The sequence below is a fragment of the Halichoerus grypus genome, chromosome 11 (genome assembly GCF_964656455.1).
Source record: "Halichoerus grypus chromosome 11, mHalGry1.hap1.1, whole genome shotgun sequence".
NCBI lineage: Eukaryota > Metazoa > Chordata > Mammalia > Carnivora > Phocidae > Halichoerus > Halichoerus grypus.
Genome location: NC_135722.1, coordinates 98,256,052 through 98,279,009, shown reverse-complemented (window position 1 = coordinate 98,279,009; position 22,958 = coordinate 98,256,052). Strand labels below are relative to the sequence as shown.

The window sequence follows — 22,958 nt, the reverse complement described above, 5'->3', positions numbered from 1 at the left end:
GACCCCACTGACTCCGGCTGGGGACATACCTGTGGAAGGATGGTGATGCGGAAGGACTGATTGGTGACCTCGCCCATTAGGTAGAGGGAGATGACCGGGAAAATGTTCCAAGGGGTGGTGCCTGCCTGCCAGCATACCAGCTGCTCCCCCAGCCAGAACCCGTCCGGAAACTTCTCCGTCTGTGTGGCCAAGAAAGGGTAACTGAGGAAGCCGCCTCTTCCGCCATCGCGCTTCTCCCACTTTCAGATAACACTGGGCTCTCTTTTTGCTTTTCTATGGAATATCCAAATTGGGGAAGGGCACACTGAAACCCAAGAATTAGGGGAAGAGAGCTGGAGGGTGAGGCCAAAACTCTGCACCAGGGGGCCAGTGGAATGAGCAAGCCGAGGCCCATGAAAGAGACTCGCTCTGAAGACACTTAAGTAGAAGGATCTAAGGGTAGACAACTTGTCCCTTGGTGAGGGGACAAGGGACCTTCACGGACTTCCTCTGACACTGTATCATCTCTTGTACCCCTGCCCTGAGTCCCACTGACCGAGGAGGCTGCCTTGATGGATTTGACAGCAGCTTCAAACACTTTCTTGGGCAAACGAAGATTGGTGGTGCCACTGTCCACGATGCTCTTGTCGTAGTTGTACTAGGATGGAGAAGAGAGGTTTAGAAGAGTCAAAAGCCTTGTTTGATGCTGGGGCTCTGGCCGGAATCAGAAGGGGGGATCTGACTGCTTGGGGTGGCATCCTGGCTTGGCACTTCTCTTAGGAGTATACCCTTGGGCAAGTTGTTCAGCCTCTGTGCCTCCGTTTCCTCGTCTTTAAAATGAGGATAATAATAGCACCTACCTCAAAGAGTTATTATAAGGATGAAATTAATACATGTGAAGCGCTTAGAATGGTGTCCGGCACATAGGGAGCGTTCAGTAAATGCTAATTCTTAGTATCTTGGGTTGGGCAGACATTCTCCAAATCTTGAAAATAAAAATACCTTGTATAGTGCTTTTAACTTTTCATAGTCCTTTTATATCTATTCTCATTGAACATACATTAAGAATCTAGGTAAGGAAGACCCCAATGGTTGAGCTACCGTTCATTGGGAACTTCTGTGTGCCAGGCACTGGGAAAAACAATTTATTTTCTCTGTCTTCACCACAATCTCTGGAAAAGCTGTTTTTCCCTCTGTTTTGCAGATGAGGAAACTGAAACACAACCTAGTAACTTGCCTGAGGGCACATAGCTAGTAAATGGCAGAGCTAGGAACCCAGGTCTTTCCAGTTCCAAAGCTGGACGCTTCCGCTACATCATCCCACACTGCCCCGCACATGACTTGCCCAAAGCCGTCAAGCAAGGCAGGGACTGGAGTCCAGACATGCTTTTTTTTTTCCTTACCAGACCATAAGCCCCAAGGTCCCCTTGCGAGTGCCCTGCCAGTCCCTAGCCCCCCAACTTCAGGTCCTGCTGTGTCACCGTTAAGCTCCCAATTGTTCTGGGCTCAGCCCCCAACCCTTTCTGCAGGTCCTACTCCTCTGCCTCATCCTCCCAATCTCATAACTCAGGGTCTGACCTCATGCTATGTTGCCTCCCCCTTCCCTTTCCCTGGGTCCCCCTTGGTGGTGTTACCTCCTTGCAGTCCATTTTCAGGTCCTGCCCGTTGATCTCCACCCGCACAATGATGACCTCGTAGTACCACTCCCGCCGGATGGGTGTGTACCAGAGGCTGCCCGTGTACAGTGAGTGGTCGATACCTCCGATGATCTAGGGACAAAGGGAGGCAGGTACCCGTGTCCCGGCACAGAGGGACAGCAAGTCACTCAGAGAGCAAGCAATGGGATCAGAGATTTCTGGGAGGGTAGCAAGGCCCTTCACCGGCCACCTTTCTCATCTTCCTGCTTCTAATCGAATCCTGTCCCAAAGTGATTTGTAGTTTCTTAAGTGTGTTAAGAATATATCAGGGGAAGACTTTACAGGATTTTAAATTATTTGTTTCAGAGTCTCACAGCCCTCAATATAAAGTTATTTAAACCTAAACTGGCACAATAAATGTTAAATAAATGATTATTTGCTTCTATTACAAGTTTTATTTTCTCTGCGTGTTGGAGATGGAGAACCATTCACCAACTGTCCTAATTAATTAATAAATAGACTTTTAACTCCTTACATCGCTGCCTTCTGCTCGTCAGACTGAATCATCTTAATTTGAGAGGTCTTATTTTCTTTCTTCTTTTTTTTTTTTTTAAGATTTTATTTATTAGAGAGAGAGAGAGAGCACGAGTGGTGGGGGCACAGAGGGAGAGGGAGAAGCAGACTCCCGGCTGAGCAGGGTGCCTGATGTGGGGCTCGATCCCAGGACTCTGGGATCATGACCTGAGCTTAACCGACTGAGCCACCCGGGTGCCCCGAGAAGTCTTATTTACATTTCCTTTGAAGTTCCCTAATCATCTCATCCTTTCCAAGTTTACCATAGGTACCTGGAATCCTTTCTGGAATAATGCAAAGAAGAAAAGGATGGAAAAGGAAAAGTGGAGGTGGGGAGTTTAAAGAGGTTTCTCTTGATTCCAAGTAGTGGAGCCCAAGACTGTGCGGTAGCTTAGAGGGAGGGGAGGCAGGTGATACCTATCCCTCTGCCCAGTGCTAGAACCTCCCCTCTCCTAGGACCTACTCACCATGCTCCCTCCAACTGAGGCCAGCACTTCCGACTGGTTGAGGGGGAACCCAGCACCACAGAGCTGCAGGGAGAAGAGGTTGGGAACGTGGGTCTGCTTTACCAGGGAGTCAAAGAATGGCTCCAGGGAGTCATCGGGCTGTGGCAGAAAGAGACAAGGAGTGAGGCCTCACACAGAGGGCCCTAATGGAAAGAGGCCAGCTTCCTGCCTAAACTGGAAGGCAAAAGCAAAACTTGGGGGATGTTCCTTGGGAAAGACTGTCTTGAAGTACTGCGATTTGGCAGAGAGGGTTAGCAAGAGACATGGCAGAGTGCAAACAGGAAAGAGCTATAGGATCTTTGATCCCCATATGCTTAACCTGTTTCAGGTTGGGCGGGGTGGGGGGGTTCCCTTATTCCTAAGATCTTGGGAGTCGGTAGAAATCAGACTCTAATCTTGTACCTGTCACAGCATCCCTCAGTATAGTCCTGCCCTCTGCAGGGACGAGATTCAGACTGCCACCCTATCCCCCTGCTAACTAATCCTTCAGGCTGATCTGTGTCCCTCCCTTAGTCAGCTCCCCTTCTCTCCGAGCCCGTCCCGGGGTAACATGCAGTGTGCAGTGCAGACACAGGGCCCAGGGCTCGGCCTTGCTCCTCTCACCCTGGCGATCTCAGCATAGGCCAGCCCCAGGATGCCCTCCCAGTTGGAGCCATTGATGAAGAACTTGTCTGATTCAGTGATGGCAGCGATGTTGGCGCGCACAGTGACGTTGGGGCCATGGGGGATGCTCACCAGGTCGGTGCCCAGCTCCCCCTCCCACTTGCCCTGGGTGTAGGGCACATAGACGCCCTTCCGGAGGTCCCGGTATGTGCTGGACCTGTGGAGAGGAGGCAGAGGTCTGTGGGGGCGTGACCGCAACACTTGCACGGGGACCCAGCATCTGACCTACTCCCAAGGCCTCACCTTATCTCAGGGGCATCCCACATAAGATGCTTTCAGGCTGCTCAGCAGAACATCCCAGATCCATCACCCAGAACAGAACGTACAGTAAGCTTGCAAACAGATGAGGGGAGCTGTGGCTGGGGCTCACTCTCCTGTCTCCACAGCTCCTATCCCTAGATCTCGAGCTCAGGCCCTGCAGGGAACAAGCCTAGGCTTTGTGTATTGTGCCCGCGGCCGCCGAGGGACAGCTAGCGGGCATCTCTTCCTCCCCCCCGGCTCCATCAGGCTCCCAGAGAAAAGGGGCCTTTGACTGTCGCTGCCTTGGGACCCGGTGGTACCATCTGAGTGGTAGAGAAAGTGCCAGGCGCGGTGAATGTGCAACCTCTACAGCAAGTTCTTCCAAAGAAAGAGTTGGCACAGCATCTCAGCAGAGCAGGTAAGTATTACACACCACTCGTATGGAACATGCGCATCAGCACGGGACACCCTCGCCCGTGTCTCATTGTGCCACTATCCAGGCCTTGTGTGTGTGCCGGGTTCGGGGTGGGGAGGGCAGTGATGGGACTGGGACAGGGATCCGGAGTGAATCCCTTTCCTGGGTCCTCACCACGCCCCACTCCCTGTCTGCTTTCTTCCAATAGGGAAGGCAGAAGATGTGGCAGGTGGCTTTGGCATCTGCCTAGAAGTCCAAGAATGGGATGTAAGCCTCTCCTCACAGACTTCCACACACAGAGACGCCTCAGACACTAGATGTCTTCTCGCCACTTCCTGTGTTTATGCTAAGGAGGCTCCCACATCATTCCTCTTTGCCTCTTACCTTAAAAACCCACTTCAACCCTCCCTTCCACCAGTTAGCTAGATCCGGCTGATGGAACTCTGGGTGGTGCAGGGAGACATTTTAGCTGTCAGGCCCTGACACTGGTCCGGGCAGTGGGGCTTATGCAAGGCTCTTGCTCCACTCCCTTGAACTGTGCAGCGCCCCCCGGAGCAGCCCCTGGCTGAGAGCACGGCACGGGGAGCGGTCACGGTAGCCTGCTCTGCCTAGACCTCGTTGGTCTCGCCGGACACCCGACAGCCACTGTGGGGGGTGCGGGGTGCGGATGAAGTCTCCAGGCAGAGAGAAGAAGACCCTGAGATGGCTCTGGGAGCATTGGGGCTCCTCTCCTTCCTTCTTTCCCTCCCCAAGGAAGCTGCCCTGTCTCGGTCCTGAACAACTTCGTGCCGGCCCCTCAACCTACCCTTTCGCATAGTAGACCTCCTCCAATCCCCCCTCTCCACTCTTGTCTCCTGGAAAGGATCCGAGGAGCTCCTCTTTCTCCCCAAAGCCCTCCCCTGACCCTCCGGGCCCTGGATCCTTGGGAAGGGTTCTTCTCTAGCTCTCCCCAGGACTCACAGCTGCCTCTGGTAGTAGCGATGTAGGAAGGGGTGGGGGGCAGCCCCCACTGCGAAGTTACTGCTGCCTGTGTCCACCAGGATGTTGAGCTGTCAGAGAAAGGGGAGAGAAAGATGTTATCAACATGAGGCTCTGGGCTCACTACCTTCATTGTCCTTCACTCCACGGGCAACAAAGTCTCCCTTTGGAACGTCCAGGGCGAAGCTTCTAGGACGCAGGACTGGACAGCCTGGCACCTGCGACCACCATGACCACAGACAGAATGTGGCATCCTCTGACATGCTCAGCATGGCCTCAGCATGGCCTCGTGTCTGCTCCTGGCTTCGCTGTGGAATCCTAACATTTTCTGTGTTGTCAAAGCCACGTTATCTCTGCATCTGTGTGGTTTTCATTTCTCTTTTCTCTCTACCTTCGGACTGCCCTTACTCACTTCGGGTACCTGTCCGATTCTGTCTGCAGGGCTTGCGCCTTGCCTCCTTCTCTGGTCCTCCTAGGAAGCATATCACCCAGCGGGCAGCTGGGCTCGCATCCCCGTCCAGCTCGGAAATGCTATTCCAGGAGCTGGCACTGGCCAGGGAAGCTGCGGGGACCAGGACGGCGTGTTGGTGCCGTCCTGCCGTTTCTGACCCTGCCTGCCAGAATGCGGCTCCCCACGAAGGGCTCCCCTTCTGTCTCCGAGGTGACACAGGCCTCTGAGTCCTACTATCAGAAAATAGTAGGGAGCAGGAGCTTCCTCTGCTGTCACGGTGAAAACCCATCTTGTCAGGGCCCTGGGTTTTGGCTCCGTGAATCTGGACAGGTGTCTTCCTGGTGCTCCTTGCTGTGCAGCTCCTTCGAGCATTTCTTCTTTCTTGACCCTCCTTTCTCCTTCAACCGCCTGATCCCTCCCTCAGCCCAGAGCCACGTTCTGAATGCCAGTAGCATCCTCACAGGCCAGAAGAGGAAATGCCCCTGTCCTCAGAAGCACGGAACCCTGAGAATTCAGCCCTCTCGTGCTGACTTTTCATGCCCATCAGCTCAGCGGCTCCCCTGACCTCAGGGCCCTTTTACTCCTGTGTCCTCTCTCCTCAGTGCAGTGAAGTCAGCTGACCTCAGTTTTGGTGCAGGCTCTGACCTCGTCACCTTGGGCAAGTCACTGTGCTCCTCTGGGCTTCAGGTTCCTCCTCCCTGCCAGGTCCTCTGGCTCCTTCCCGCTCTCGGTGGCCCTTGTGGCTCTGCAGCCGCCCCTCCCCCAATGCCTGTGGAGGCCTCTTGGCCTCCCCGTGTCCCCAAGACGCCTCCTCTGGTCCCCACGGTGGCCCCAGCCCTCTGACCCCGGCCCGCCCTCCTTCCCAGCCCCCCACTCCTGGCCCGGTTCCCATCCCCCTCCCCGCCCTTCTTCCCCATGCCCCCCCCCCCCACCGGCCCTCTCCAGGGTCTGTGGGCGGCCACCAGCTCCGGCGGGCTGTGCTTTCACAATCAATAGAACTGGAGGCGCAGCAGTTCCGATTTCAGTCAACCAGGTTAATGATTAAAACGGCTTCTCGGCCCCCCCCCGACCCCCTCCCCCACCTGCCAGGGCTCTGCTCCCAGCACTCAGGTTGGCCTCATTCTTACAGGGATCCCTACTATCACTGGACCCCAAAGAAAGGGGTCCCCAGAGCTGTGCAAGAGAGGGCTCCCTGGAATGTGTGCCTGACGGGCTCCAGGAAAACACGACCGCCTTTTACTCTGGCACAGGGCTTTTTTTCTGAGGCCCCAGCTGGTCCAGGCCTCCCCACTGCTCTCCCCTCCTGCAAACCACTCCCTCCCGAGCTAGGAGGCCCAGCCTTTCCCCGCTGAGGAAGGCCTCCCCCTTCCACCTCAAAGCGGGTCAAGCCCAGGGCGGAGTGACCCCCACCCACCCCTACCCTGGGAGTTCAGGCCCTGTGCGCCCACCACCCGCTCTCCACCTGCCACAAAAAATGGGAAAGCAAAACAAACAGCTGGGATTCCCTCCTGAGCAAATGGCCAACTGTTTGCTCTTAGCAAAGTGCTCTTGGCTTCTGGGAGAAGGGATTCCTGGTCCTGTCCTTCCAACATTTCTTACTCCAGCCCCGGGCAGGTTTTCTCCCCCTCCTGCTACCCATAGGCGGCTGAGCCCCCACTCCTCACGACACGGGGCAGGTAAGGGCAGCCTGGAAGAGGAGGGCTGGTGGTTTCGAGCCGCCAAACCTTAGCGAGGGACGCCTGGCCTCTTCCTGCTCCGGACAGATGCTGTCCGGTGGGACCTCCCTCATCCCCCCAGCTGGTCTTTGCAACCTGCCCGTGGCCACGCCCGCCGTCCTTTCCCTCCGCTGGCCCTCCCCTGCTTGGGTGGGCGCCCCACCCTGGGAAGTACCCGCTTTCCCTCAGCTAGATTCGCCACCGGTCCACCCCCCCCCCACCCCATCCGGGTTCCTCCTATTGGCATTTACAAATGCTCCAGTCTCTCCATTAAAAAAACCTTCCTTAATCTCACCTCCACCTCCAGCCCCCCTCCCCTCCTTCACAACCAAAGTTCTCAGCCAAGCTGTCTTCATTTCTTCACCTCCCACTCGTTCCTCAACCCATTCCAAAGCCGTTTCTCCGCTGCCCCTCCCTCCACTATAAAACAGCCCTTACTACAGCTACCAGAGACTTCATGTCACCAAATACGAAAGACATTTTCAAATCAGGCCTCATCTGCCTGTGAGGACTTCTCCCTCCTAGAAACACCCTTCCCTGCCCCACCTCCCCCGGCCCGGGGGTGTCCTCCCACGGCTCTGACCAGATCTTCTGTGTCTGCTTTGCAGGCTCCCTTCTCAAGGGCTTCGGCCCTCTTGCTCGCAGGCTCTGCTCTCCCTCAGCCACCTCCCCTGCGGCCACAGCTCCGAGTATCACCTCCATGCCCACCACTCCTAAGCTCAGAGCCCTAAGCCCTTTCCTTCCCTTGCAGCTCCAGAAGCACAGAGCAGACTCCCTCAAAGATAACCTCAAATTCAGGATGTCCGAAGCTGACCTTCCACGGTCCCGCCCATCTGCCTTTTCCCCGCGTTCGCTGTGTCAGTGGATGGCGTCACTGTCCATCTGTTCTGTAAGTCAGCAACTGGGGGAACGTCCTAACACTTTCCTCTTCTTCACATCTCTACCCGATGCATCGAGTCCTGTCCAACTAACCTTCTCAAAAGTCTCGTAAATGTACTCATCTCTGGCCACCTCCCTTGCCGCCCCTGGGCCACGTTCTAGAATATCATAATAGCTTCTCAACGGGCCTTGGCACGTCCGTCCACCCTTGACCTCTCCATCCTGTCTCTGCACTGTGGCTCGGGTGGTCTTTTCAAAGTGCAAATCTGACCGTGTTGCCCTTCCGTGTCAATCGTTTTCCTTTGCTATTAAAATAAAAATGTAAAGCTTTAACATTTCCTACAAGGCCCTTCATTGTCCGGTCCTGCCTGCACATCCAGCCTAGTTTGTCCTCTACGCCCCAGCCCCCTGCTCACCCGCTACACCGGCCTTCACAGGTCCTCAGACCAGCCATGGTCCTCCCCCTGGAAACAGCTGCGTAGACCATTCGCTCTGCCCAGATATCTTCCTCTCCATGGGCAAGTTTGTCTACTCATCTCCCATCATCCCAAGCTCAAAAGGGAAAACTTCCTAAGGGGGAAAGACCAGGTCATAGTCTCTTCTTAAAGTGCTTGCATAGAATGTGTCACTCTGTAGCTTCACATTAAATCTCACCTCCCTTGTATCTAATTTTTAAAAAATCATCACTGTATCCCTAATGGGTATCACGGTGCCTGGCAATAAGTATTACTCGGATTAATGGCTCAAGGAAAGAAAAGGGAAAAGAGCTACTCTATCCTGTTTGTTGGGTGAAGGAGAGATCCTTCAGGGGCTCCCCAGCTGTGGGTGTTTTTAGGTGTGGCTCTAGCTCAGACCTGCGGTCCCTTCACCAGGGCTGTGGTTTGACACGGATGCCTGTCTTCGGGTAGACTGGGGTCCTGGAGCCATCTTCTTCTCCATCCCTTGGGGCCAGGCAGACTCAGGAGTCCCTGTAGCTATTGTATTTAGATCCCCAGGAGATCACAACCTGGGGTCAGGGCTAGGTCACAGCCAATCACTTAACAAACAAATGTGCCCCCGGGGGCCTCTGAGGGAAGGTGGCTTCTTGGGAAGTGCTAACAAGCCCCACAGGGAAAGGTACACCTGCCCACTTCACTCTGCAGGCCAGGCTCCCCTGGAGGAGTTTTCAGCAACAGATCTTGGGTGATGAGATGGGTGTGGAGCCCATGAGTTCTGGGTAAGCTCTTTGTTCCCCAGATCTCACATGTCTTGGCCCCAGCTCTCACTAACAGATAGGGACAGCTCAGATTATTCTGGATGAGAAGAGCCTTCAGGAGTCATCTGTCTGTTAGCCTAGCGTGATTCTGAAAGATCAACTCTGAAAGATCTCTAGTTACTAAGATCCCAGCCTCTCTTGGTAGCCTATCCCAGGGCCCTAGGAGGGGGCTTTAACTCTAATTCTTCCTATCAAAGAGGAAGTCTCTTTCCTTCTGTGTGGGCCTCTGAGTTGATGGGGGAAGGGCTCTTATACTCTTGTCAAGCAAGCCTTTTACCCAAACCTGAGATGTAGAAGGCTTTCTTCCATTGTACAGAGAAGGAAATGGACATGTGGAATGAGCGGGCCACTTGACCCATCTTACACAACAATCCACACAGCTGGACAGGAATCCGCTGGTTCTAACCAACCCCACATCTGGTCTTTCATGTCCTTGACCTTCCCGTCTCTCACTTGGAGAGGAAGTATATGGTCGATTGCTACACTAATGAATCACACACCCCTGTACCAGGCCCTTGTGTGATCCCCTCTGACATCGACACTAGGCTCGGTCATGTGACTGCTCTGGCCAATGGGACATCAGCCAAGGAGGAAAGCAGAGGCTTGGTCAGGGCCTGTGTACTGGGGATTCCTCTTGGAATGCTGTCCTGAGACTGCATGGTGAAGCTCCATCTTGCCTCCTTGAGGATGAAAGATTTCATGGAGAAAGAGGTCCAGCAGGCCCCCCGCTGGCCCACCAGCTGAATGCAGCCACGTGAGTGAGCCCAGATAAGACCTGGAGAAGAGCCACAGCGAACCCACACCATCCTGAAAACCAAAATGCCTCTTGTTTCCAGCCACCAAGTTTCGGAATAATTTGTTACACAGCATCAGATACCAGATACACTATCTGAATTCAAACCTGAAATCCTTGTCCTTGGGGGCATCTCACCAACCATCAGTCGACTCCAATGAACATTTCTCATCACTTTTCCCCCTCCCTCACCATGCTTCTCATGCTTCTCAAAAGCACGAGGCTCTCTCAGCTCTGCACCTTTGCGTACACTATTTCCTATGCCTGGAATATTCTCTCCCTGTTTTGTCTAACTTCTAGTCATCTTTCAAGTCACAGTGTAAATATCCTTTCTCCCAAAGGTCTTGCCCTGATGCCCCCAGCCAAGATAAGGCTCCTTCTCCTGCAGGTCCTCAGTAACACCTGTGCTCCTTTGTATATCGCTCATCAGACCTTTAATCATTTATGTAATGTCTGTCCCCCATACTATGAGCCCCACAAGGGTAGGGAGCCCGTTTGTACCGTTATTATCTTACTTGTCCCTAGCCCTCCGCAGGAGCTCCATAATGATTTTTTTCCAGTAATTGCCTCATTTCCTGCAGTTCCCTGTGACCCTACAGATTCTTGCTATTCATTCTCAGCCCCAGGTGCCTCGTAGGCATAATTTAGTCTGGGACTGTGTATGGTGACAATGATAACTGATGCCCACCATATCCATGATGTTGGCTGGATTATCCACGCAGGTTCTTAGACCAAGGACTTCCTTGGTCCCTGAGCCTGGAGTCAGCTTCATCTGCTCTCCTAAGTGGATATTCCCAGACGTGAGCTTGCCCAAGCCTGAGAAAAGGGAGCAAGGAAGGACAAGAGGAGCCTAACGTCAGCAGCTGGGAGTGGCTGAGGGCCAACAGAGCACACAGCTCCTGCCTCCAACTGAGTCCAGTGATTGGGTCCCATCCAGGTTCCCTCCACCTTGACCACATTGGCTGACCCACTGGAAATCCTTTCCCTAGACATATCCTCTGCCTTCCACTTCTCTCTCCAGGCTGAAGCTGACAATTGATACCTGGGGGCAAGCAGGCTCCCTGGTGCCACTTACCCTACTTTGGGCTTTTTTTTTTTTTTTAAGGAATTCTAAGGTGGTGGGGTCACCCCAAACCTTATCTGATGCACCCTTCTCCCTTTGGACAGGATGCTGCATGTCCCCCAGTGTCAAACCCAGCTCAACTAATATTTATCAAGGCTTCCTATTCAAATGATATGATGGATGTGAACAGTCAAAAAATGTCCATGTCTATTCCTAAAGAACAGATCTAAGACGATGGGTTTTCTTTTTTTCTTTTTTTTTTTTTTTTAAGCAGCAGAACCCTTTTCCAACCTTATGTAGGATCCCAGTGTACCAAAGAGAAAAAAACAAGAGTTGTTCTTTTGGAGAGAGAGGTTTTGCTTCCTCAGTCGCTGTCCCCTCCCCGCGGTGGCTCTTGAGGCAGCTCTGCAGCGCCGGCAGCCTCCACAGAACCCCCTGGAAACCCCCCAGTCTGTGAGCTCTCACAGCAGCAATCAGCTACCTGCTTTTCATTGTCAGACAGCTAGTCCCTCCTACCGTCTAGTCGTGTCCTATGCACAGGTTGCGGTGGCTTTAATCTTCTCTTGTTCTGTCCTCAGTTGAAAAGATAGCTGATCTCTGGCAGAAGCCCAGTCTCCTCCAGGGCACCTGGGTCATGCTCAGTACAGGCTTGTTTGAGCCATAGGGAGATGCCATCGCTCATGCCTTGTGCTATTCGGCAAAAACTCTACAGGCACTGGAAAAGAGTCGGTGGGGTTCACCAGCCCCGAGAGGCCAGTGCAGCCTGGACACCGGGAAGGGGGGGGTACAGTGGGCAGTGGAGAGAGTAGCCACATGTTGGTAGCAGCCCAGGAGACCTGCTGAAACGGGATAGGCTGGGGTGGCAGAGGCAGGGAGCTCAGCCAGTTTGCCGTGGCTTTGTCAGAGTCTTGGGGAAAAAAGACCGGGGAGTCCTGGCTCCCCCAGTCAGCCCCAAGACTATTGATTCATCATTGCCCTCAAAAGGGAGCACCTCCTCCCTCTCAGGAACCGCTGGCTACAGCACCTGAGCATGTGGCAAGCGAGCATCAGTGAATGCTTCCCAGCCCTCTGGGCCCATCCTGCCAGGGGCAGCTCGGGGCAGCTCCAGGACTGGGAAGAGGGTCTGGCTCCTGCCCAGAACTCTCCACTGCCCAGGCCCCCAAGAGAGCTGTTCCCAGAAGAGAAGTTAGTGGTCAGGTATGGCAGATTCCCTGAGAGATGTTTCTCTTCCTGGATTTTCAACCACAATTTTCCGCTTAGATCTTTATTGGAGATACCCAAGAAGGGTTCTTGACCTTCTACCTTAGAGGGAGGTCCCAGTCTTTCCCATACCCCCCACTCGCAGCTGAACTCTTTCTCTCCTGACTTGAGGAGGCAGAGGAGGAGAAGAGTGTGAAATGACAGTGTGAGGGTCCTAGCAAAGCCTTCTGTGCAACCTGAGGGGAGTTGTGGTCTCAGGGACTGGGTGGGCAACTTAGAAGTGGGATCTTGTGTAATCTTGCTTTGTCTAATTTGGATGGTGGCTCTTTGAGGTCAATGGTTTTCAACCTTTTTAGGAAAGCAAGGAAGGAAGGAAGGGAGGGAGGGAGGGAGGGAGTGAGGAAGGGAGGAGGGAAGGAAGGACCTGGAATTCCACTGTATAAAAACAATAAAAGCTGACTTCTGGGCAGGGAGAAGAGGGAGGGCTTGGTAATGGGAGGTGTGAAAGGTCCAAAGTCTTGCCTCTTAACCTTCCTCCTAACCTCCTTCATCCTTGAGGTCCCTTTACAGAATCCCACAAATCACAGGCTGAAAACCATTCGAGGGAGAGGTGGGTGGAAAACCAGTTGGCTTTTCTTGGTTTCTGAGACCCTGAACCCTCACAGTTTTCTACTTCTCTGATCATTTTCTCTTGCTCCCTTGAGCCCCAGTCTACATTCAATATTCTTTCCCTAATCATTTCCCACCACCCCCCCCCCTTTCCCTCCATTCTCTCAAAGAACAAGCCCATTTGCTAACTTGGCTTCCAAACCACCTCTCTGCAGGTGACTCCAGAGTCTACCTGTCCAGTCCCAACTTCTCTCCTGGTTTCCAGATCCCCATGCTCAGCTAGTTGCTGGATCCACCAATAAGAATGGCCCACTGGCATTTCAAAGGCAACCAACATGTCCCAGACTGGATAACACAGGAAAGAACCCAGTATTTGGACTTGGAATCCAAAGACCTGGATTTGAACCCCGGCTCTGTTTTCCTTATCTGAGTCTCTTTGGGCAAACCCCTTAGTCTCTCTGTGCCTCAGTTTCCTCACCCCCCAATGGACATGCTAGTAGTTATCCCTTGCAAGTAAAGCAGAATCATAAGCATGGAATTTTGATGACCTATATTGTGCTTTAAAAGTCTGCTCCTTTTGTTGTATTCCCTGGTAAAACAGAGAGGTTCCAAGGAGGGGAACCTCTTCTCTTCCCTCTCCCTCCCCAGGAGCAGAGAACATCTGGTTGAACTGACATGTGAAGGCTGGATCTCTGAGGACCTCCCCTCCTTTCTGTCCTCACTGCCTCCAGCATCTTTTGGGCCCTTGTGCCCTGACTCAGGTCCTAGTCTCAGGCTCTAGATTATCCAGCTATGTTCCACCCTGGAGTTGTTTTCCTCAAACCAGAACGACACTAGACCATTGCCCTTCTCATATACTCAAAGGGACTCTCGCCTGCCTGCAGAATACAACCCAACCTCCACTCCGCCTCCCAGCATCCCTGCCACAACTCCCAGCTTCTCAGCCCAGCTCATGCATGCCTCTCTTCATAAACCTTTCTCTCCAAATAGCAAAGCTTTCTCATCTTTCTAGGCCATACTCAAATGCTACCTTTCCCAGCAAGCCTAACCTAACACCCTGTCAGTAGTAACTGCTTCTTTCTTTGCACTTCTAAGACTCACTGTTCTTTTTGCACCAAATGCTTTCGGTCTCGTATGATATTTAGCTGTTCATATGAGTCTCACACCAAATTGTGAGTTCTCCAAGGGCTGGGGCAGTGACATCATTTTTCTCTTCTGCGCACAGTAGGTGCTCAACGAGCATTTGCTAAACTGCATTGACTACCACCAGATTTCAGTCCAAACAATCATTATTATCCTGGGTTTGGAGGCTGATGCTCATCCCATTATAATGACATGATATCCTTTCATTTAAGTGAAAAGGATGAAAGTGCTTCTTTCTCCAAGAGTTCCAGTCCTGCACTTAGAATTGCCCATCGAGAGTTCTCTTTAGATGTCTTACATTTTATTTATTCACTCACTAAACGTTTTTTAGGTGCGTGTTCTGAACCTGCCGCTATCATAGATATTAAAGAGAAATAAGACACTGCAAAAAAAAAAAATCTTTTTAAAAGACATTGTCCTCTAGACCTTGATGTTCTGGGAGGGAAACAAATACAAAAAAACAGTTATAATATGTTCTATAATACTACTTAAGTGTAGTAAGGGACACATGAGCAGGTGTCATGGGAGAATGAAAAGGAATGCTCATGATAAACCCTCTCATCTCCCCCCAAGATGCATGGGCAGGTGGCTGGCAGAGTAGAAGGATCCAGATGACAAAGGGTCTCAGCTTACGGGCCTGTCTCCTGGCCAATTATTTAAACTTTCACTCCCCATTTCTTTTGCTAGAAGTCATGAGGAGTAAGACCATTTGTATATATTGCAGGAATTACTGTCAAGGAGAAAATTATGTAGAATATATTTGAAAACTTTACATAAACTGCCACCATAAATACAAGTATATAGTTGTATCCCATTACTGATACACCAACTCCTCCTGCCAGTTGTCCTGGTCCCTCAGATGGTCTTGTTATCCTCCGTTCAGCCCAGATCAGGATCATGAAATCATCTCATGCCTTCTTCCTCACCCTTCACACCAGTATCCCCAAGTCCTGTGTCTGGCTGCCTTGTGACATTCCTGCATCCTGCTCTTCCCTTCCCTTTCCGTCTTATCACGGCCACATGCTGTCCTTGTGGTGAGGCCTCACACCTGGATTGCTGTGACAGAGCCCACCGCCCCTGTACCTCTCAGTCCCACTCTTCCTCAAAGTCAGATGTCTCTTCCTAAAAGATTGCTTTTCCCATGTCATTCCCTGATACAAAGAAATTCAAGCTTCCTCTGATATCTGCCAACCCAAGCCCAAACCTTAGAGCTTCATATTTAAGGCTTTTGGCAATTGGGCTCTATCCTATTTACCCAAACCTGTAGGATTAACTCAGCTGGGTTTCTCACTGTCTCCTGAACAAATGCGCATGACTCATTCTCTCATTCGTTGTGGCTTCTTCTGGTCCCAGGGACCCAGGCTAAGGGCGGGGAAGCAGTGGACATTCGAGTTAAGTGCAATGAGAGTTCAGTGGGACAGGTGCTATTTCCCCGCTGGGAAGAGCCACCCTCCTAACCATCCTTCAGGATCATGCTCACAGCACACCTCCCCCGGGAGGCCTTCCCTGATTTTACCTCCTGCACACCTACAGCACTCATTCTTTGTATGACTGCAGATCAGTGCTTCTCAAATTTGAGCCATGGCCCCCCAAATTCTAACTCAGTAGGTCTGGGATGGGGCCAGAGAAGTTACGTTTGTAATAGGCTCTGGTGGCAAGGGCCTGGGGGCCTGCCTGTCTTTGGGTGCTGCTTTGGATTCCCTTGTCCTGGCACTTACACTTTCATGCTCGACACTTCCTGTGGGCAGAAAACCTATCTCCTGTCTCTTGGTGGATCAGCTCTCAACCCCCGCACCTAATCACCTGGCATATAGAAAGTGTTCTGCCCACCAGGTCCTCATCTGGTGCTCACAACAGCCTTACCAGGCAAGGAGAAGGGGCCTCCTGCTCGAGATTGCTGGGGAGACAATCGAAGTCACCACAGAGTACAGACTGGCTGGCATTGGCTCGGGCTCCCAGCCAAAGGGTGACCCAGAGTCATTCCAACTGTGGGCTCCCTGGTAATGGTTCCTTGGGCCAGTATTGAACTGTAGGCCCACTTTCCCTTTCTAGGAAGGAAGGGGAAGGAACTGACATTTGTGGGGCAATTACTCTCTGCCAATTTCCGGGCCGGGGGATGTACATACGATCTCAGGGGTCCAGCGAAGACCAGTACCTGTCCCCCCAGTTCTACTGTGTGAAACGTGGTGGCCCAGAGCATTCAAGCTCTTAGGGTCCATTGCATAGCCCAGAAGAGGCAGACAGGGCTGGAGGAATTAGCAGAAAGTGACTTCCTATGTACTAGAGGTCAACCGTGTGTCCGGGTGCAGTGTTCAAGGTGACTTCCCCTCCACAGTCCCATTTAATCCTCCCGAGAACCTCGCAAAGGAGATCTCATTTCACCCATTTTGGAGACAAGGCACCAGGCTCAGAGGGGTTGCATAATTTGCCCCAGGCTGCACAACTGAGAAAAGAAAAAGCTGTGGGCAGTGGAGCTGGAATTCCTGGTCTGTCTGGTGGCTCCACAGCCCCTTTGTGTGTCGGTGCCCCAGGGTGTTAAGCCCTAGGACAGCTTCTCAGTAGCAGACACCCAGGGGGTTGCAGGTCTCCACATCCCCCTGCTATCTGATCATACCTAGCCTCCTGTTGGCCCCGGTGGCTAGGGGCCTATCGTCACACTGATCTGAGACTTTCTGGGGAAGTTACAGTACTCAGGAAAGAGAAGGGGTGAATAGGGGAGACCAGAGCCTTGCATCAGCTGGGAGGTGGGAGGTAGGCCTGGGTGGCAGGGACCTAGGAAGACTCACTTCTGTCAAGTATTTGGGGGATGGAGGTTTGTCTTTCTCCCAGATCCAGTGTAAGAGCTGCCTGAGAAGTTCAGAGAAGTGTGGCTCTTCCCTCTCTACACGTAAACACACTCCCACCTTCACGGACCCTCCCAAGGACAGGCCTCCCGGACACAGATCCCACAGATCTGGGGGAGGGGGGTGGCTCCCAGCAAGGTGCAGGCTCAGATTCCAGGTGACACACACCAGCACATGCAGAACCGTCCCGCCACCCGCGCCCAGGCCCACCCACAGAGGAGGCAGATGTGCCCAGTGGGTAGCCACAGCACCCCACCCACACAGGCACGGAGGGTACCACCTCCACCAGCCACCTTGCAGGTCCCGTGGAGGACTGGAAGGAAGGGGAGGGCTGGCAGTGTTTTCCTCAGGCTGCCATGCTCCCTTCCCACCCTCTCCCCCCCCCCCCCCCCCAGCGCCTATGGGCTCACAGAAGGAGTCGCATTCTTAGAAGGGGGTTCTCGCTCCTGGGCTGCAGTTAGTCCTTTCCCAGGCTCAATTCAGTCCCCTCTGGCCTGTGCTCAGCGGCATGGGGAAGGGGAGGGGCTGGGGTGCAGAGGCCCAGGGGGAGGGGGAGGAGTTGGGAGGGGCTGGGGAAGCAGGAGTCTGTCCAGGGCTTCTGGGCTCGAGTGGAGGTCAGGAGGAGCTGGGAGACCTCGCTTTTCTGTCCCCGTGCCAACCCAGACAGTGGGAGCAAGGGTCTGCTCCAGCTCGTGCCAGGATTCCTGGGTCCTCAAGGTGCTGGGAATGATGGTCAGAAGCCCAGGTTCCCGGAACACCAGAGGAGGGGAAAGGGTTGGGTGACCAAGATCCAGAGTGCCAGGGTTGGGAGACTCAGGCTTGGCAGGGCTGACACCTGTTCACAGTGCCCCTTCCCCAGGCCAGACTCCCCCACCGGAGTGTTTGTCTTGTCCCGAATCCTTACTGAGGGGTAGGTGTGTGAGGTTGGGGTGAGGGGAGGGCAGTCAGATGAGGGAGGCGGGGAAGCCTGTGAGGGGAAGGGAGGTGGGAAAGGGGAACTTTGGGGCTGACTGCTACCAGTGGGATCCCAGAGGGTCCCTCCTGCCCGCACCATCCAGCCCATTTTAGCAGGGGCCAGCATGCTGCACCCCGCCCCCCACCCCCGCTCATGCAGGAAGGAGGGTAGGGCTGGCCTGGCGACCTTACCGTCTGCGGGGGGCTGCCCACGGTCATCTCCACGTAGTAGCCCTGACCGGACTTGCCCCTCAGGTTGTCCACCATCTCCACAAAGCTGCCCCTCCGGCCGGGCTCCTCCGGCTCCTCCACGGTCTCCCGGGGCAGCCGCAGCCCCAGGGGGGGCGCCCCCAGCCCGCTTCGCAGGGGCAGCCGGATGCCAGGCTGGGTGCAGTGGGCAGGCAGCAGTCCCGAGCCCATCCACAGCAGGAGCCAGGGCAGTGCTGGGGCCATGGTGGGCCTGGCCTTCGGGGCCCTCTGGGCTCCCTCCGGGACCGCGTCCGGCCCTGTTGCTGCCCTCAACTCTGGGTGCTGGTGGTGGCCGCTCAGGACAGCGAGCTGCGAGGCATCAGGGCTCCGGAGCCTGCAGGCCCCTCGCCGGCCCCCCGGTGCAGGCTGTGGGGATCGGGCAGGAGAAATCCGCAGAGAGAGAGGGGAGGAGACGGAGCCGAAGCCGGCTACATCTGGCCAGCGGCGCCCAGCCTCAGCGGCGGTCTGGGAGAGGACGGCTCGGCCCCCCCGGGCGGCTGGGAGGGGCGGGCATGGCAGGTCGGCGGCCGCGGGCTTCTCGGTCCTCGGGCTGGCCGGGCGGCGGGGCGAGGCGCAGGGACTCCGGGCGCCCGCAGCTGCGTGTGCCGGTCAGGCCACCGTCAGCCCGCTCCCAGCTCCTAGCAGGCTGGGGAGGCGGAAAGACTTGTGGCGGCGGCTGTCAAAGCCAAAGGGTTTTCGCTCTTCCCTGGGATCGCTGGGAAGTGTAGTCTTCCCATGGCCGGCAGCCCAGCTTCCGGGGCTGGCGAGGGGTCTGGGATGCCCTCTGCCGAGGCGGAGTCCACCCTGCAGGACCCTGGCCGGGCGGGAGGGACCGTAGAGAGACAGTGGCGGCAGACCTCTCATTCGGTCATTTCCTTCATTCTGCATTGATTGAGCACCCGCTGCATGCCAGGCATTCTTCCAGGCACTGGGGCTACACGGAGAGAGAAAATGCACGTGCACCATACCAGACGATGTGGCATTGACGAGTAGGGACTTGGGGGGCCATCTGGGGATCTGGAATGACTGGGTGGGAGGAGGAGGTATTTAATTTGAGCTGTAAAGAATGGGTGGGATTTGCACGGGCAGAGATTGGGGGAGCAAGAGTAAGAGGGATGGAAGGGTATTCTAGGCAGCCAACTGCATAAGCAAGGTGCAAAGGGGAAAGTGCAGGGGCGATTTGTCTCCACTGGAGCCTGCAATCTTGTGGGTCTTCTCGCACCTGAATCTTTCTGTGCCTGTGATACTCTCCCTGCCCTCACCTCCACCCCAAATGCCGTGAGTCCCCAAGAGCCTCCTCATTTCTGGGCTGCCAGTCAGACTCAGGGCAAACGGCTACTGTCAGCTTCAAAGTGTTATCACTCGGACAAGTATCTGTATATTAACCAGTGAGAGCTTAAAACAAAAAGCTTCAGAGCTCTGACAGCTTAAAGGAGAAAAGCCGTACGATTATATCAACATATTATTTTTTTTTTAAAGATTTTATTTATTTATTTGACAGAGAGAGACACAGCGAGAGAGGGAACACAAGCAGGGGGGAGTGGGAGAGGGAGAAGCAGGCTTCCCACCGAGCAGGGAGCCCAATGCAATGCGGGGCTCGATCCCAGGACCCTGGGATCATGACCTGAGCCGAAGGCAGACGCTTAACGACTGAGCCACCCAGGCGCCCCAAATCAACATATTATTTAAGCAGTGTGGAAAGCTGTTGTTAAAAGTCAGTAATTCTGATAAAAACGAAGGGGGAACTTCTCAAACAACCTAACAGAAAAATCATAGAAAACATAATAGTGGAGAGGCTGAACTTACTCCCATTAGAGTCAGGCTTAGCCAAAGGAAGGTCATTATCACTACTCTTCTCCCACGTAGTTCATACATTTTTTATTTTATTTATTTATTTATTTATTAGTAGGCTCCACACCCAGCTTGGGGCTTGAACTGATGACCCTGAGATCAAGAATCCCATGCTCCACTGCTGAGCCAGCTAGGCGCGCCTCCCACAGAGTTTAGATCAGCCTAGCTAATTGAGTAGATGAGAACATGAAACAAGTGCTATAAATACTAGAAAGCAAGCAGAGTGGAGTGAGTGGTCGCCAGAGATGCCTGACGGTCTGTTCTGAGGTGCGGCCAAGGAGAGCGATGGAGCCGGCCAGAGACCGCTTACACCCGAGACGGACTACAGAACAGCACGTACCAGAGGTGGAAGTCTAAGTCAAATGTAGAAGGACAGCCTCGCTGAGCCACCAAGAGTGTCAGTCGTACCCAAAGCGATGTCAGCAGCAGCAGGTGCCCGGGGAGGATTTCCAGGGGCAACCGAGACAGGCATTCTTAGCTGAGACGCCAAGAGGTGGTGAAAGCAGGACTGGAATATCCAGGTAGCTGATTTCCAAGTAAAAAACCAGGCTCCATCTACCATTTGAAGCTTCTGCCCCAAGTTTGCACTGTTGGTAAGAGAATCTGCATCATACCTTTATCTGGAGCCTTCCCTCAGGTCTTAAGGATCCTGCAACCTTGCTGCAGACCTTGGATTTGGTGGAACAGCAACCATGACTGTGGGAAAGAACAGCGAGATGCTGCAGCACATTGATTATAGAATGAGAGGTGGCCTGCAAAATGGCCAAATCTTCCTTGCCAAGATTTTTTTTTTTTTAAGTAATTTCTGCAGCCAACATGGGGCTTGAACCTACAACCCCGAGATCAGGCGTCACAAGCTCTACCGACCAAACCACTGGCACATTCATTGGCACCTTTAAGGCTTTCGCCAAGCACATGAACTTGATCCTCTGTGATTGTGATGAATTCAGGAAGACCAAGCCCAAGAACCTGAAGCAGCCAGACAAGGAAGAAAAGCGGGTTTGGGGTCTGGTGTGGCTACATGGGGAGAACGTGGTTTCCATGACTGTGGGGGCACCACCCCCCAAAGATACTGGGATTGCTCGGATACCACTTGTTGGAGCTGCAGGAGGCCCTGGGGCGCCAGCGGCTGTTCCAATTCCCCAGGCTCCTGTTGGGTTAGCAGGCCCTGTCCGAGGGGTTGGGGGGCTGCAGGGAAGAGGTGCTAGAGCAGCTGTGCAGTTGTGGCTCCTGCCAGCAATGCTGGAGCCCCAACTCGATACCCGTCTAGATGGGGGACCCCACCCACTTCTGAGAGCCGAGCAACACCACCTCCAGACCTTGTGGCCCCTCTACTTGGTATGAGACTGCCCATGGGCCCACCAGTTGGGTTCCCCATGCTCGAAGGATGCCCCGCTCAAGGCATGCCCCCTCCAGGAATGAGACCCTCTCCACCAGGAATTAGAGGCCCACTCCCCCCCCCAGGAACGCGTCCACCAAGACCCAAGGATACTGTCAATCCTTCTAAGTCACATTTTTCCCTGCAGTGTGTCTTGTAAAACTGTGTAGAGTGTCTGTGAGATTTTTGTTCCCTCTTTGCGGCATTAATATTAGATAATAAATGCATGGAGCAATTATAAAATATATCAGAGAGCAAAGGAATGCTTACTTGCAGATATGATATGAGTAGAAAATCTTAACCCATAAGGTGATTAGACACAAGTTTAAAAATAAAAATCGATTTTAAAAAAATCAATAGATCAATGTATGCATGGAAATTCTGTATGTGATGAAGATGACATTGATGCTACTCAGCCATCAAAAAAAAAGAAATCTTGCCATTTGTAACGATGTGGATGGAACTAGAGGGTATGATGCTAAGCGAAATGAGTCAATCAGAGAAAGACCATTATCATACGATCTCACTGATATGTGGAATTTAAGAAACAAAACAGAGGATCATAGGGGAAGAGAGGAAAAAATTAAACAAGACAAAATCAGAGAGGGAGACAACGCCCAGAGACTTTTTTTTTTAAAGATTTTATTTTATTTATTAGAGAGAGAGCATAAGCAGGGGGGTTGCAGGCAGAGGGAGAGGGAGAAGCAGGCTCCTGACTGAGCAGGGAACCTGACTCGGGGCTTGATCCCAGGACCCTGGGATCATGACCCGAGCCTAAGGCAGACACTTAACCCACTGAGTCACCCAGGCGCCCCCTAAGAGACTCTTAATCATAGGAAACAAACAGGGATGCTGGACAGGAGAGGGGTGGGGGGATGGAGGTAACTGGGTGATGGACATTAAGGAGGACACATGATGTAATGAGCACTGGGTATTATATAAAAAAATAAAATAGAAAAATAAAATAAAAAAATAAAAAGTATTTAGATCATACAAAAAAAGATGACATTCATATCAAAAAGAAATTGATATATCTTTCAATAACTGTTTTTGGGACAATTGGCTATCCATTTGGAAGGAAAGAAAATGAAATCTCTATCTCACGTAAAAATAAATTTCAGATAGATCAAAGGGTTTAACATGAAAAATAAAACTACAGAAAAAATAGAGGAATATTTAATATTCTTAGTTAAAGAAGGTCTCTAACAAAACTCAGAGTTCTTGTTTTTTGTTTTTTTTAATGGGCAGGTTTGACTACTTGAATTTTTAAAACTTCTGTAGAATCACTTCTGGTATTCCAAGTCTGGTTCTTCCACTTAGAACCTAGGAGACCCCAGGCTAGTTCCTTATCCTTTGTAGGTCTCAATTTGTAAATGGGGATAACAGTAGTACATACCTTGTAATGTAAGATTCAAATGAGATAATCCATATGAAGCACTTAGAATGGTGTCTGGCATACTGTAAATGCTCAGTAAATTTTAGCTATTAGCGTTATTATCACTACAACATTTACAAAATGAAAAATGACATTTACAAAGTTAAAAGATAAGTCACAGAGTAGGAGACATTCCTACTATGGAGACA

At 52.7% G+C, this 22,958-nt stretch overlaps 1 protein-coding gene and 2 pseudogenes across 4 annotated transcripts in view; 2 read left to right on the top strand and 1 right to left on the bottom strand.

The window, feature by feature from the left end:
* The window catches only part of BACE1 (beta-secretase 1), a 62,003-nt gene extending 43,201 nt beyond the window's left edge, over positions 1–18,802 (bottom strand). For 3 of the 4 annotated variants that reach the window (XM_078058965.1, XM_036104491.2, XM_036104489.2), the window contains exons 1-7: positions 18,089–18,802; positions 4,974–5,062; positions 3,299–3,515; positions 2,657–2,794; positions 1,614–1,748; positions 536–637; positions 30–179 (exon numbers count right to left, since the gene is read on the bottom strand). In XM_078058965.1, the coding sequence (XP_077915091.1) occupies positions 30–179; positions 536–637; positions 1,614–1,748; positions 2,657–2,794; positions 3,299–3,515; positions 4,974–5,062; positions 18,089–18,349 (1,092 nt within the window). In that variant the 5' untranslated portion in view covers positions 18,350–18,802. Of the gene's footprint in view, positions 1–29; positions 180–535; positions 638–1,613; positions 1,749–2,656; positions 2,795–3,298; positions 3,537–3,601; positions 3,667–4,973; positions 5,063–18,088 lie in introns of those variants that run through there. The other variant, XM_036104492.2, reaches the window with a different exon arrangement.
* Positions 18,803–20,281: 1,479 nt separating this feature from the next.
* Positions 20,282–20,521, top strand: LOC118543430 (SNRPN upstream reading frame protein pseudogene; annotated as a pseudogene).
* A 153-nt stretch (positions 20,522–20,674) lies between these two features.
* On the top strand, positions 20,675–21,667 carry LOC118543431 (small nuclear ribonucleoprotein-associated protein N-like; annotated as a pseudogene).
* The last annotated feature ends 1,291 nt before the right edge of the window (positions 21,668–22,958 follow it).